Here is a 13,402-nt window from a genome sequence, read left to right as displayed (position 1 = left end):
ATATTTGTTGTTGTTGTTTAGTCGTGTCCGACTCTTCATGACCCCCTGGACCAGAGCACGCCAGGCACTCCTGTCTTCCACTGCCTCCTGCAGTTTAGTCAAACTCATGCTGGTAGCTTCGAGAACACTGTCCAACCATCTCGTCCTCCATCGTCCCCTTCTCCTTGTGCCCTCCATCTTCCCCAACATCAGGGTCTTTTCTAGGGAGTCTTCTCTTCTCATGAGGTGGCCAAAGTACTGGAGCCTGGGCTTCAGGATCTGTCCTTCCAGTGAGCACTCAGGGCTGATTTCCTTAAGAATGGATCGGTTTGATCTTCTTGCAGTCCATAGGATGCTCAAGAGCACCATAATTCAAAAGCATCAATTCTTTGGCGATCAGCCTTCTTTATGGTCCAGCTCTCACTTCCATACATCACTGCTGGGAAAACCATAGCTTTAACTATACGGACCTTTGTTGGCAAGGTGATGTCTCTGCTTTTTTAAGGTGCTGTCTAGGTTTGTCATTGCTTTTCGGGGGGGGGGGGAGATTAGAGGAAGATAAAGAAGAATAAAATGACTTCCGGCTCACTGTCCAGCAGAGATCCAGCAATTCTATCTTCTATAAACCAGTATTTTTCTTAAATCTTCAAATCCAGCTATTACAAGTTCATTTTCTCTTTCATGCAAGAAGTCCATAATGATGGTGGTGATAATGATGTCTGTCCTGCTCTGCAAAGGGACATCTCAGAGGAATTGACAGGTAGTGCTGGGGGAAATGAGTCGATCCAGCTCAGCACTGCCTTCACCGGGGCAGGGAACCTATGGCCCTCCAGAAGTTCTTGGATCTCAACTCCCAACTTCTATAGCAATTGCTCTTGTTGGCTGGGGATGATGGGAGCTGGAGGCAAGCAGCATCCTTGGTCTACACTGGTGGGCAGCAGCTCTCCAACATTTCAGGCCAGGGACATTCCCAACCCTACCTGGTCATGCTACTGGGGATTGAACCAGGGACAAAGTAGACACTCCATCACTGAACTATGGTTCTTCTCTTAATCTTCAACTCTTCCCCTAAACTGTAGTACACAGTAAAGGTAAAGGGACCCCTGATCATTAGGTCCAGTCATGGATGACTCTGGGGTTGCAGTGCTCATCTTGCTTTATTGGCCGAGGGAGCTGGCGTACAGCTTCCAGGTCATGTGGCCAGCATGACTAAGCCGCTTCTGGCGAACCAGAGCAGCACACGGAAACGCCACTTACCTTCCCGCCAGAGCAGTACCTATTTATCTACTTGCACTTTGATGTGCTTTCGAACTGCTAGGTTGGCAGGAGCAGGGACCGAGCAATGGGAGCTCACCCCGTCGCGGGGATTTGAACCGCCGACCTTCTGATCGGCAAGTCCTAGGCTCTGTAGTTTAACCCGCAGCGCCACCCGCGTCCCTCTAAACTGTAGTACACAGTACCTAATGCATAATTAAAACAAACCATTTTAGACAAAGATTTGCCTTCAACCTAACACTATGGAAACTAATGCTAATATGCCCAGGAACCTCACCAAAATACTGGAGAGGATGCACCTCCACAGGCTCATACCTCCACATTGTGGGAATGTTCTGGGGTGCAGGAGAGGATATATTGACTAATTATATCCTTATCCAACTTGTGCTAACAAGTTCCCAAAATATCAGCAGAGTTTATATACATTCCCCTTTAGGTACGCAACGGTAACGTGTGCACAGGTTCGCTAGAACCTATATAATAATTACTCTGGTAATTTCCCCTTTGTTCCCTCTTAAAATACAAGACACAACACAGTCTTTATAAAAGTATAAAAGAGTTTACTCACGATCTGTTCACAATATGATCCCAGACGGCAGACAGGCTTAAAAAGGTAAAATACACTTAGAATCTATCTTATAGGAAGATAGCCCTCTCCTCTCTTGGCTGAGAGCCAAGAGGGCATCCTGCTTCTTCGAAAGGTGATGGCAGAGAGAGAGAGATGGCTGCCTGCCCTGTGCTTTTGTCATTACCTGCACAGGTGAGGCCACACCCACCTCTAGTCACATGTGGAGGAAGTCCGTCCCCAGGAAGTTTACCTGCTTGCTGGACAGACATCCCCACCATGTTCTAACATGTACACTCTAGGAATGTTGTCATTGACTGCTCCTGTGTTTACATCCCACATACCCCTTCTCAGGCAATACAACATATACAAAATATAAACAACTTTATTCAACCAGTCCCAGCTTGACACGTAGATTCTGACAGTCCCAGTCCCAGCTTGACACGTAGATTCTGGAAACTCTCTCTTGGTAGGGGTTTCGTCAGGATGTCAGCAGTCATCTCTTGGGTGCTGCAGTAGGATAGTTCCACAAGTCCATCCTGGATCATCTGGCGTATGTAGTGGTATTTAACCCCAATGTGTTTTGTTCTGGCCAGGAACTTCTCACTCTGCATCAGCTTCAGGCAACTTTGATTGTCCTCTAGCAAGCTGACAGGCCCTTTTCTCACCAACCCAAAGTCCTTTATGAGTTGATCAAGCCAGGCGATCTCTCTGCAGGCTTCTGTTGCTGCAACGTATTCTGATTCTGTGGAAGATAATGCTACACAGCTCTGTTTATAACTGCCCCATGCAACAGGTCCATCACCAAACATGAAAACATGACCACTTGTTGATTTATAATCAGCATTATCCCCAGCCCAATCAGCATCTGTATACCCAACCAACTTAGGGTCTTTGACAGCTGGTAACCTTAATTTACAATTCATGGTACCCTTCAAATATCGCACCACCCTCTTTACACCTGCCCAATCATGCTCAGTGGGAGAATTCACTTTTCTGCTAAGAATCCCCACAGCATTAGCTAAGTCAGGTCTACATGTGGTAACTAAATACAAAAGTTTACCAATCGCCGACCTGTAGTCATTGTTGTCTGGCAACTGCTTCGAATCCTGCTGATTCTTCAGGAAGTCAGTAGCCATCGGTGTAGCAACTGGATGTGCGTCTTGCATCTGCATGTGCTCAATTAGCTCGTGGATCTTCTGTCTTTGGCTGAGAAGAAATGAGCCGTCCTCTTCTCTTTCCACCTGGATCCCGAGGTAGTACTGGACATCTCCTAGCTCCTTGACCTCCACCTCCTTGCTAAGGTGTTTTACTATCTGTGTATAGTCTTTTTCACTTGCTGTGGCAATAATCAGGTCATCAACAAATGCTAGGATATATGAGAATTGTCCATTATTTGACTTACTGTACAAGCACTTGTCAGCATCGCCTTGCTTGTACCCAAGTTGCGTCAGCATTTTATGCAACTTCTGGTTCCAGGCTCTGGCAGCCTGTTTAAGTCCATAAAGTCCTTTCTGCAGTTTGCACACTAGATGTGCCTCATGTGGTTTTACAAAACCTTTGGGCTGTTTCATATAAATTTCCTCTGAAATCTGCCCATGTAGAAAAGCGGTAGCAATGTCTATGTGTTTCACCCTCATTTTCTTGGAGGCTGCAATGCTTAAAAGCATTCTTACGCTGCTGTACCTCACAGTTGGTGCAAAAACTTCATCATAGTCTTCACCAAAACGCTGTGAAAATCCCTGTGCTACAAGTCTAGCTTTGTAGCGCTGCACTTCTCCTTCTGACCCCTTCTTAACCTTGAAAACCCATTTACTGCCAATGGCCTTCTTACCGGGAGGCAGCTCAGTGAGTGTCCAGGTCTTGTTCTGATGCAGTGCATCCATCTCCTCCTGCGCGGCCTTCCTCCAGAGACTGCCTTCTGCAGCTGGCATCTCCTGTATCTCTTCCCAAGTGGAAGGTTCCTGTGGAAACGCCGACCCTGCAAGGTAGGACAACCGTACTGGTGGGACACCTCTGTTGGTTCTGGACGAGCGTCTGACCTCTGGTTCTGCGACCGCATCAGCTTCCTCATCCTCCTCCAACGCAGGCATGTCCCCATCTGAGTCCTCATCTTCGTCTCTGGTGCCGCCAGGGTTCTGGTCCTCTGCGTCTTCTGGTGCATCGCCTGTAGGGGGCGCTGTAACACTCGAAGGCAGATAATTACTTCGTGGGGTCTCAAAAGGGAAATATACAAACTCTTGAGTCCTTTCCGACTCATCTGAAGAATCCACAACAGTGTTCTTAGTGTCCACTTTTCCATATTCATCAAAATAAACCGCATGGTATGCATTTGTCTTACCAGTTTGTAAGTCCATAATTCTGTATCCTTTGCCTCCAGAAGCATATCCCACAAGGATACCTGCTTTTGCCCTGGAGTCAAGCTTGTGTCTGTGTTCCTTGGGCACATGGAAGTAACACGGACTTCCAAACACACGTATGTGCGACAGATTGGGAGCTTTCCCATGCCAAAGTTCAAATGGTGTGCGCTCTGCACCTTTAGTTGGCAGTCTATTCTGCAAATAGACTGACGTGTACACTCCTTCGGCCCACAGCTTTTGTGGCAAACGTGCATCCTTTAGCATGCACCTTGTCATGTCCATAATGGACCTAAACTTTCTCTCAGCTATGGCATTCTGCTGTGGTGTGTAAGGAATTGTGGTTACGTGTGCAATTCCTTCTTTGGCCAGGAGTGCCTGCATTTCATTTGAGCAGTACTCACCTCCATTGTCGCTCATTAACACAGCTGGAGCTCTCTGGAATTTATTCTTGACCATGGCAATGTATTCCTGGAGCTTGTCCACCGTCTCACTCTTCTCTTTGAGGAAATATACAACACAAAATCTTGAAAAGTCATCCAGAAATATTAAAATGTATCTATTCTTTCCCAGTGAGGGAACATTCATGGGTCCACATATGTCAGTGTGCACTATGTCAAGCACTTTGTTGCTTCTTTGTTCTGCACAACGTGGAAATGAAGGTTTTACAGCCTTCTCAGTAATACAGCTTATGCACTTTGCTGGAGCTTTGTTGCTCTGCTTTACCTGCAAACCTCTTACAAGATTTCTTTTCTGTAGATCCAGAATGAGGCTGGCGTCCCTGTGTCCTAGCCTTCTGTGCCATAAGTCCAGATCTGCTTCATCCTTCTGGCTGGAATGTGCCACTTTTGCAGACTGGTTCTCTGAAAGATCAAGCTCATATACACCATTTATTAGCTTTGCTTGAGCAAACACCTTGCCATTTCTAGTCACTTTACATTCTCCATTTCCAAATGTGACCTGGAAACCTTTCTTGTCCAAAGTGGACACGCTGATTAAATTGCAGCTCAGCTCTGGAACATACAAAACTCTAGAGATTGTGTTCTCAATGCATTCATTGTTTATATTGCATTTTAGGCTCATGGAACCTGCACCTTTTGCTTTAACAATGTTGCCATCTGCAATCTCAATTTCAGATCCTTCTTCATCATTTATCTCATTAATCTCATTAAAATAGTCCTTTTTATATGAAAAATGTGAACTGGCACCTGAATCTAAAATCCATTTATTACGTTTATTTTCACGATTCTGGACAGCTAAATTCCTTTCTTGCAGTAACCATGTGCATTCACATTTCCCCTTCTTTTCCCCTTTTGGCTTCGCTTTAGGTTTCTTCGCTTTAGGAGCTCTGCAATTCTTTGCAATGTGTCCTTCTTTGTTACAATTGAAACAAATCACTTTCTTAGGCATCTCTTTGGACTTTGTACATTGCCTAGATGCATAACTGCTGTCCTTGCTTCTAGCATTCCTCACTGGAGATTCACCTCTATCTCTGCATTCTTCTTTTAAATAACCAATCAAGTCTTTAAAAGTCAGACCTTGTCTATGATCCATCAAACTTACAAATGCGCTAAAGTGTGGTCCAAGTGATGATAACAAAAATGCTATCTTTGTATCCTCATCAAAAGCTTTGGGAGTCAAATCAATTCTTTGAATAATCTCAGTAAACTTGTTGATGTGCTCTGTGAATTCCTCTTTTGAATTCATCCTCAATCTGGTTAATTTACACACCAAGTTTCTGAAGCTGTTTATGCTAGATTCTCCATATACGCGCTCAATATCTCTTAAGATTTGAGATGCATCATCTGTACTATTAATTAATGATAGCTGCTCATCACGAAGTCCACTCAAAATTATGTGTCTAGCTTCGCTGTTCATGCGTTTCCAAGCACTTATCTTGGCTAAATCCTCCTCAGTTGTTCCTGTAGGCTGAGGCTTTAAAGCTTCCAAAATGTGCTTATAATCTAGACATGCTATCAAGCGCTGCTTCCAGTGCATGAAATTGTGTTCATTCAGCACAGGCATTCCTAGCTTTGCATCACTATCAAAAGCTGCTCTAGCCATCTTAAAATCCAAAAATTTGAAAATTCTTCAAAATTTCAAAATTTCTCAAAATTTTAAAATCAAAATCTCAAAAATCTCAAAATACAAAACAATTCTTCACTGCCTTGGGTCACTGTGAACTCTGAGGGAAGGGGGGGGGGTTGCTTAATCCCCACTGCACAATGGAACAAAGGACCATGTGCTTACCAGGAAGTTAACTCAGAAAAATACTACTCAACTCAAAATCACAATCCAATGCAATCCTTCAAAAAATACGCAGAAATATGCAATACTGGGCCCACTAACCCTTTTGCGGGAATGTTCTGGGGTGCAGGAGAGGATATATTGACTAATTATATCCTTATCCAACTTGTGCTAACAAGTTCCCAAAATATCAGCAGAGTTTATATACATTCCCCTTTAGGTACGCAACGGTAACGTGTGCACAGGTTCGCTAGAACCTATATAATAATTACTCTGGTAATTTCCCCTTTGTTCCCTCTTAAAATACAAGACACAACACAGTCTTTATAAAAGTATAAAAGAGTTTACTCACGATCTGTTCACAATATGATCCCAGACGGCAGACAGGCTTAAAAAGGTAAAATACACTTAGAATCTATCTTATAGGAAGATAGCCCTCTCCTCTCTTGGCTGAGAGCCAAGAGGGCATCCTGCTTCTTCGAAAGGTGATGGCAGAGAGAGAGAGATGGCTGCCTGCCCTGTGCTTTTGTCATTACCTGCACAGGTGAGGCCACACCCACCTCTAGTCACATGTGGAGGAAGTCCGTCCCCAGGAAGTTTACCTGCTTGCTGGACAGACATCCCCACCATGTTCTAACATGTACACTCTAGGAATGTTGTCATTGACTGCTCCTGTGTTTACATCCCACACACATGTGGTGGGAATGTCCTAAAATCCAACTCTTCTGGACATCAATCATACAAGAAATATGCAAAATAACTGAGCAAGTTTTAGAAGTCACCCCAGAACTGGCCCTACTAAACATCTACCAAGACAATAATGCTCACTCACAACACAAAGAGCTCATAGCCCACCTACTCTCAGCAGCCAGAAACATCATAACCAGACACTGGAGAGACCTGTCAGGAGTTAGCATGGACCAATGGTATCAAATGATATGGGAAACAGCTGGATTAGAAAAACTAACCAACAAACTGAAACTGACACGAGGACAAATAGAAGAAGACGCCTTCACCCCGGTATGTTTCCCCTTTATCACATACACAGCCCAACAAGACAATAACAAGAACCCGCTGACAGCATTCGAATCAGTCTGGCTAACCTGATCCAAACACACACACACACATGAAAACAAAGTTCACCACAGCCAATCACAAACAAACAACCACACCCTAGACCAACCCCAACCTCTCTCACCACTAAAGGAATACAAGGAAATAGTAAAGAGAACCCACACAAGTGACGCTGACACAAAAAAAGCATTCCCACCCCACTCACCATTCCCCCCTCCACCTCCTTCCCCCTTTTCTTCCTAATGTAACATTAATGTCTCACAGCAAATGAAACTGACCTGTAGAAAAACGTAGCTTGAAAAAAGAGACATTGCACATACTTTTGTAAACCAAGAAATCTTTAATAAAAATATATATTTTAAAAAACCACATCATTATGAATTATCTCTGCCAATCTGGTCCATCCACATTTTGAAGAGGCACCAGGAATCCCTGTCAGATTTGACCTGCACTCCCTCCATTTGGAGGAATTGCCCAGCAACCCATCCCATCATCTGGGGAAGTCCAAGCCTCAGGACCCCTTTCCCGGCTTGTGCATCTTCAGGAAAAGTGTCATCCTCCTTTGTGAAGGATGCTCATGCATTCTGATGCCTCATTATGCTTTAATGCAAAGTCACAGCTCAGTCACCGAGTTGAGAGAGCCGGGTCGGCTGAGGCAACGAGAGAGAGAGCTGGACAAATTGGACAGGCATCTGGAGATTTGGGTCACTCCAAGCCAAGGTGAAAGTCACACCTGCTGCAGAGCTGTCTGCCAAAAAGGAGGGCACGAGTTGAGCTGTGCCCTTGCCCCACCTACAATTTCACTGGCAGTCAGTAGTTTGTTCCACCCTGCATTACGTCCTGTCATAGGCTTTTGGTACACATTTTGCAAGCACTTTTTGCATTTTATGTGTCTGTTTGTTTTGCAGTATTCATATGCCACCTGACTGCAGCAGTTTACTGAAGCAGTTTACAAAAAGAATGAAGCAATGAAATTATTAGTAAAAACAACTGAAGCATTTTTTATATAAAAATAAAAATAAAAGCAGCAATAAACTAAAAACACTCCAGTGTTCTAGAATCTGAGTAGGCTTGTTTGAACAAAAACGTTTTTAACGTGGGCTGAAAAGAGTACAGCGAAGACTCAGGGCGTTTCAAAGTGTGGGTGACGCCACACTAAAATATCAATTTCTTATAGATGCAGAATGGATACAGCATGGCACCTGCAACAGTGCCAGTTCTACATAAAATAAAATATGCACTTAAAAATAACACACTTTTCAATGCATTCACCAGTAAAATACATATAATGGGATCTATTTCATAAAATTTATGCCCTGCTTGATTGTAAACAAACAAACAAACAAACAAACAAACCTCAAAGTGAATAGAATAAAACAATAAAACAGTTAACAACAATTTGAAACACTTATTATTATTATTATTATTATTATTATTATCATTATTATTATTATTATTATTACAGTGGTGCCCCGCAAGACGAATGCCTCGCAAGACGGAAAACTCGCTAGACGAAAGAGTTTTCCGTTTTGGAGGTGCTTCGCAAAACGAATCTCCTATGGGCTTGCTTCGCCCATAAGCTAAGCCGCTAAGCCGCTAAGCCGCTTATCAGCTGATCCAATAAGCTGATAAGCCGCTAAAAGCCGCTAATAGCGCTAATCCTCTAATCTGTCAATGGGCTTGCTTCGCAAGACAAAAAAACCGCTAGACGAAGAGAATCACAGAACGGATTCTTTTCGTCTTGCGAGGCACCACTGTATTATTATTATTACTAACCCAGTTATAAACCAAAAGAAAAGATTAAAACACACATCAGCATTCGAGATATTCTAGTTATCTGGGTAGGCTAGTCTAAACAAAAATGGTTTTAGCAGGTGCTGAAAAGAATACAACGAAGGTGACTGATATCACTAGGCAGGGAGTTCCAGAGTGTGGACACTGCCACGCTAAAAGACCAAGTTCTTATATTGGATCCTGTACTGGTGCCAGTCCCACAGAGTGAAGTGTTTGAGTGGGCATGGGAGACATAAGGTGACCTTGCAGGTAAACTAATCTAATGTTGAGATGCCACCTTATCTGTTATGCACCCAGTAGATCACTGCTGTCTGTGGGAGAGTTTCTCCTATCAGTTCCAAAGATCTCAGAGGTCCCCTATACAGTAACTCAGAGGAGCAGGGCCTTCAGTGTGGCTTTCCCATTCCACAGAATAACATTGCTGTTGAGATACAACAGGTGGCCACTATCTGCACTTTCCGGGAACAACTGAAGACCTTTTTGTTGTGTCATGGGATGGTTCCCATAAGTGTCCACTTCTTAGGGTTATAATCTATTTTTAAATGTGTTGGCTGTGTTTGTGCTTTTAGCTGCTTTTGGTTAACTTATATCTCACCTTACCAAACTACGGTTTCCAGAGTTCTCTGGGAAGAAAGATTGATGGTTAAACAGCTCTAAGAACTTCTTGGTGGGGGGAAAATGGAGGTCTCCTGATGTCTCTCAGCACCCATAACAAACTACAGCTGCCAAGATTCCTTGTTGGAAGCCATGTCTGTTTAAAGCAGTATGATACTGCTATAGTGTGGGTGCGGCATACCTGAACTGCTTTTCTTTCTCATCATTCTCTCTCCCTGCTGCCCCAAATCTACTTTTGACCCAAATCAGGCTAGGACTGGGGGGCAAGCGAAAGGGTACAATGAGCTCCTCTGCTAAGCCTTATTCCTTCCATTCCTTGAGCTGATTCTCAGGCTGGTGGAACAAAAGCAATGCTTGTGTTTTCATCAAGGTCATGCATGTTCGCAAGGTTGTGCAGTTAATGAATTTTCCAAAGGTGCATTTTGAGCTAATGTAGGGGATGCTGGAAAGGAAGGTGCTAATGATCTAATTTGCATATCATTCTCTCTTCTTCTTTTCCCCCCCTCCCCTATGGCTGTTCCTCCAGGAAGCAAACTGCTAATTTTGGTGCTGTGCTTGAACTTCCCGTCGGAAGCGGAATCCTGCCCAGGGGCTTGCGTATGCTACAGCGAACCCAAGATCACCATCAGCTGCCAACAGCAAGGACTTGGAGCCATCCCCACCGAAATCCCCATCCAGACTCAGCGTATCTTCCTCCACAGCAACAAGATCACCGTGATCCGCTCCACCAGCTTCACCTCCTGCCGGAACATGTCAATCCTCTGGATCCATTCCAACAACATCAGCCTGATCGAACCCGGGGCTTTCTACGGGCTCGACAAGTTGGAGGAGCTGGACCTCAGCGACAACACCAACCTGAGGTCCATCAACCCTTCCACCTTCCAAGGCCTTGTCCACCTCCATACCTTGCACCTTGACCGTTGTGGCCTCCTGGAGCTCTCCACGGGGCTCTTCCGGGGGCTCTTCTCTCTGCAGTATCTCTACCTGCAGGACAACAGTCTGCAGAACCTCCTGGACGACACCTTTCTGGATCTTGCTAACCTCACCTATCTGTTTTTGCACGGGAACAGAATAAAGAGTTTGTCGGAAAACGTGTTCCGGGGGTTGATCAACCTGGACCGGCTCCTCTTGCATCAGAACCGGGTCAGTGTGATCCACCGCAGGGCTTTCCACGACCTGGGCAAAGTGATGACCTTGTACCTTTTTAATAACAACCTGACGGTGCTGACGGGAGAGACAATGGCTCCCTTGGTCTCCCTCCAGTATCTCCGCTTGAACGGCAACCAATGGGTTTGTGACTGCCAAGCCCGGTCGCTCTGGGATTGGTTCAAGCAGTTCAAAGGGTCTTCTTCGGAACTCGAGTGCCACCTGCCTGCTCACCTGGCAGGGAGGGACCTCAAACGGCTGCAGAGCGCCGATCTGGAGGGATGCGTCGACTCTTTCAACCAGATCAGAACGAGCGTCTTTAGCACTAAGACCAGGACTGGCAAATTGCCAACCGCCGACCCTCCTCTAAGCCCCCATGATGGCGGGCGGAAATGCTGCCAGCCGGAGATGGATAAGTCTTTTATTTATGAAGCCAAAGCCAAGGCGGGCCCGTCTTCCCACAGCAGCCGGGCCTCCTCCAACAACCCCCTCAAGGATAAGGAAAACATCGCCAAAACTAAGCCCCAGGTGGAGACGGACCCTTCCAAAAACAGCAGCAACAAACAGATCAACGACTCCCCCTTTGGGACTTTCCCCAGTGCAGTGGACCCTCCACTGACCAATTTGAAACCTGAGTTCCTAGGCCCCATCGAACCTTCGACAGTCCCGACCAAAAAGAGGCAGGGGTGTTCGAAAAAGAACAAATCCAGGTCACAGTGTCGCATGGCTCAGCCCACGCAAAGTACCACCTCACGGCTAATCCCCAGCCTATCGATCACTCTGTTGGTGTGGAGTCTATTCTGGTCCTGTTGAAACGACAGCAACATGTCTCTTGTTTCCCTCCCACCCCTTTCCTCGAGGAGTGATACTTTAATCCCAGGACTTTTGCTTAAAAAAAATATAAAACCATTAAAAAAATAAAAACATAAAATCACTTCCACAAACAAGAAGAAAGTTAAGCCCAGAGGGGGGGAAATACAAAACAAAAACAAAACTTGGTTACACTACGAGTTAACTGGATGCCTTTATAAAAAACAAAACGTTGTACATAATTTATTTGTTCCTCCTGAAATTTATGTGTTTTAATTTTTAATTATTATTATTATTTTTTCGTCCTTGGAACTGCACTTGCCCACGAGAGTCTATAGCCACAGCTGATGGTTTAAAAGGGAAAAAGAGAGAGAGAAAGATTTACCTATGGAAAAAAATAAAATAAAATAGAAAAAAAATAAAAGATGCAAATATGCCATTTTCAAAATGTTTTCCAAAGTGTTACTTGTAATTTGAAACCATCCTTGAATGATGTTGCAAGTCCCTCCCCCCATTTGAAGAGGTGACGCAACGATTTCATTGCGGCTCCTGTGTTTCCGATTCCTGCAATTTAACCATCTTTCCACCTTCATTATTCCGCCATGTTTACAGGGGCATTTGTTAAAGAATGCATCCCTTTTCATCCCCTCGAGACTGCAGTATATATATAAATTATATATATATATATATATAAGATATGCATTTTATTTTACTTGTGTACAAGTTCAACAATGACAAAAAAGATATGAAATAAAGGTTTTCTTTTCTTTTTTTGCCCCCTTTACGGTGTCCTCTGCACACGCAGAGATGTGCAAACAGACAAATGTCTCACGTATGTCAATCCTGGGTTCTCCCTTTTTTTGGATTTTAGCTCTTGCAGTCACCACCTGAGGCGGGCTGTCAGCTGGAAGGGAGGTGATGAATAAGGCATGGAGCTCACCATTATGCAATCTCTAATTGGCAGCAACAAAGGATTTCATCGCACGAAACCCATTGCATTAATGGTACGGTTCCCCTCCTCTCACAAGCTCCCTGCAGTCTCTCCTAGCATCATACATATTTCAGATGGCCCAGAATAGAAAAAGGATGTATAAACCAGGCCCCAAGCCAAGCGAGGAGAGCAGAAAATAAGAATGAAACCTTGAGGATTGACAGGAGTTGTTGGGAAAAAAGGGGAAATTGGGAAGAGGTGTGTGTTCAGTGTGCTATCTGCTGAATATTTATATACGCATGTGTTGTGTAGCTGAGTCACGTCTTTTGGCAGGTCTGGGGGATTTTCTTGTGTCAAAATATGCAGAGTTGTGCTAGGATTTGCAGCTTTCGCAGAAGAGCTAATCACCTTTGGAGTCTGAACATATTGGAGGCAGCGACGCTTCTGAATGCCCGTTTCTGGAAGCCACAGGAGAGAGCTTTTGTGTTCAGATCCTGCACTTGTGGGTTTTCCTACAAGCATCTGGCTGGACCATAGCTGTCAACCATCCCTTATTTGGTGGGAAACTCCCTTATCCCAGCGCCGTGTCCCGCTGCTGTACCTTATTGA

At 44.6% G+C, this 13,402-nt stretch overlaps 1 protein-coding gene across 1 annotated transcript in view; it reads left to right on the top strand.

Moving 5' to 3' along the window:
* The window catches only part of RTN4R (reticulon 4 receptor), a 125,073-nt gene extending 112,509 nt beyond the window's left edge, over positions 1–12,564 (top strand). The window contains exon 2 of the mRNA XM_083478718.1: positions 10,433–12,564. Within this exon, the coding sequence (XP_083334844.1) occupies positions 10,433–11,865 (1,433 nt within the window). The 3' untranslated portion in view covers positions 11,866–12,564. The remainder of the gene's footprint in view (positions 1–10,432) is intronic.
* The last annotated feature ends 838 nt before the right edge of the window (positions 12,565–13,402 follow it).

This window comes from Podarcis liolepis, assembly GCF_965112155.1.
Source record: "Podarcis liolepis genome assembly, chromosome: 15".
Classification (NCBI taxonomy): Eukaryota; Metazoa; Chordata; class Lepidosauria; order Squamata; family Lacertidae; genus Podarcis; species Podarcis liolepis.
The sequence above is the reverse complement of the archived record's forward strand: the minus strand, read 5'-3'. Positions and strand labels throughout refer to the sequence as shown.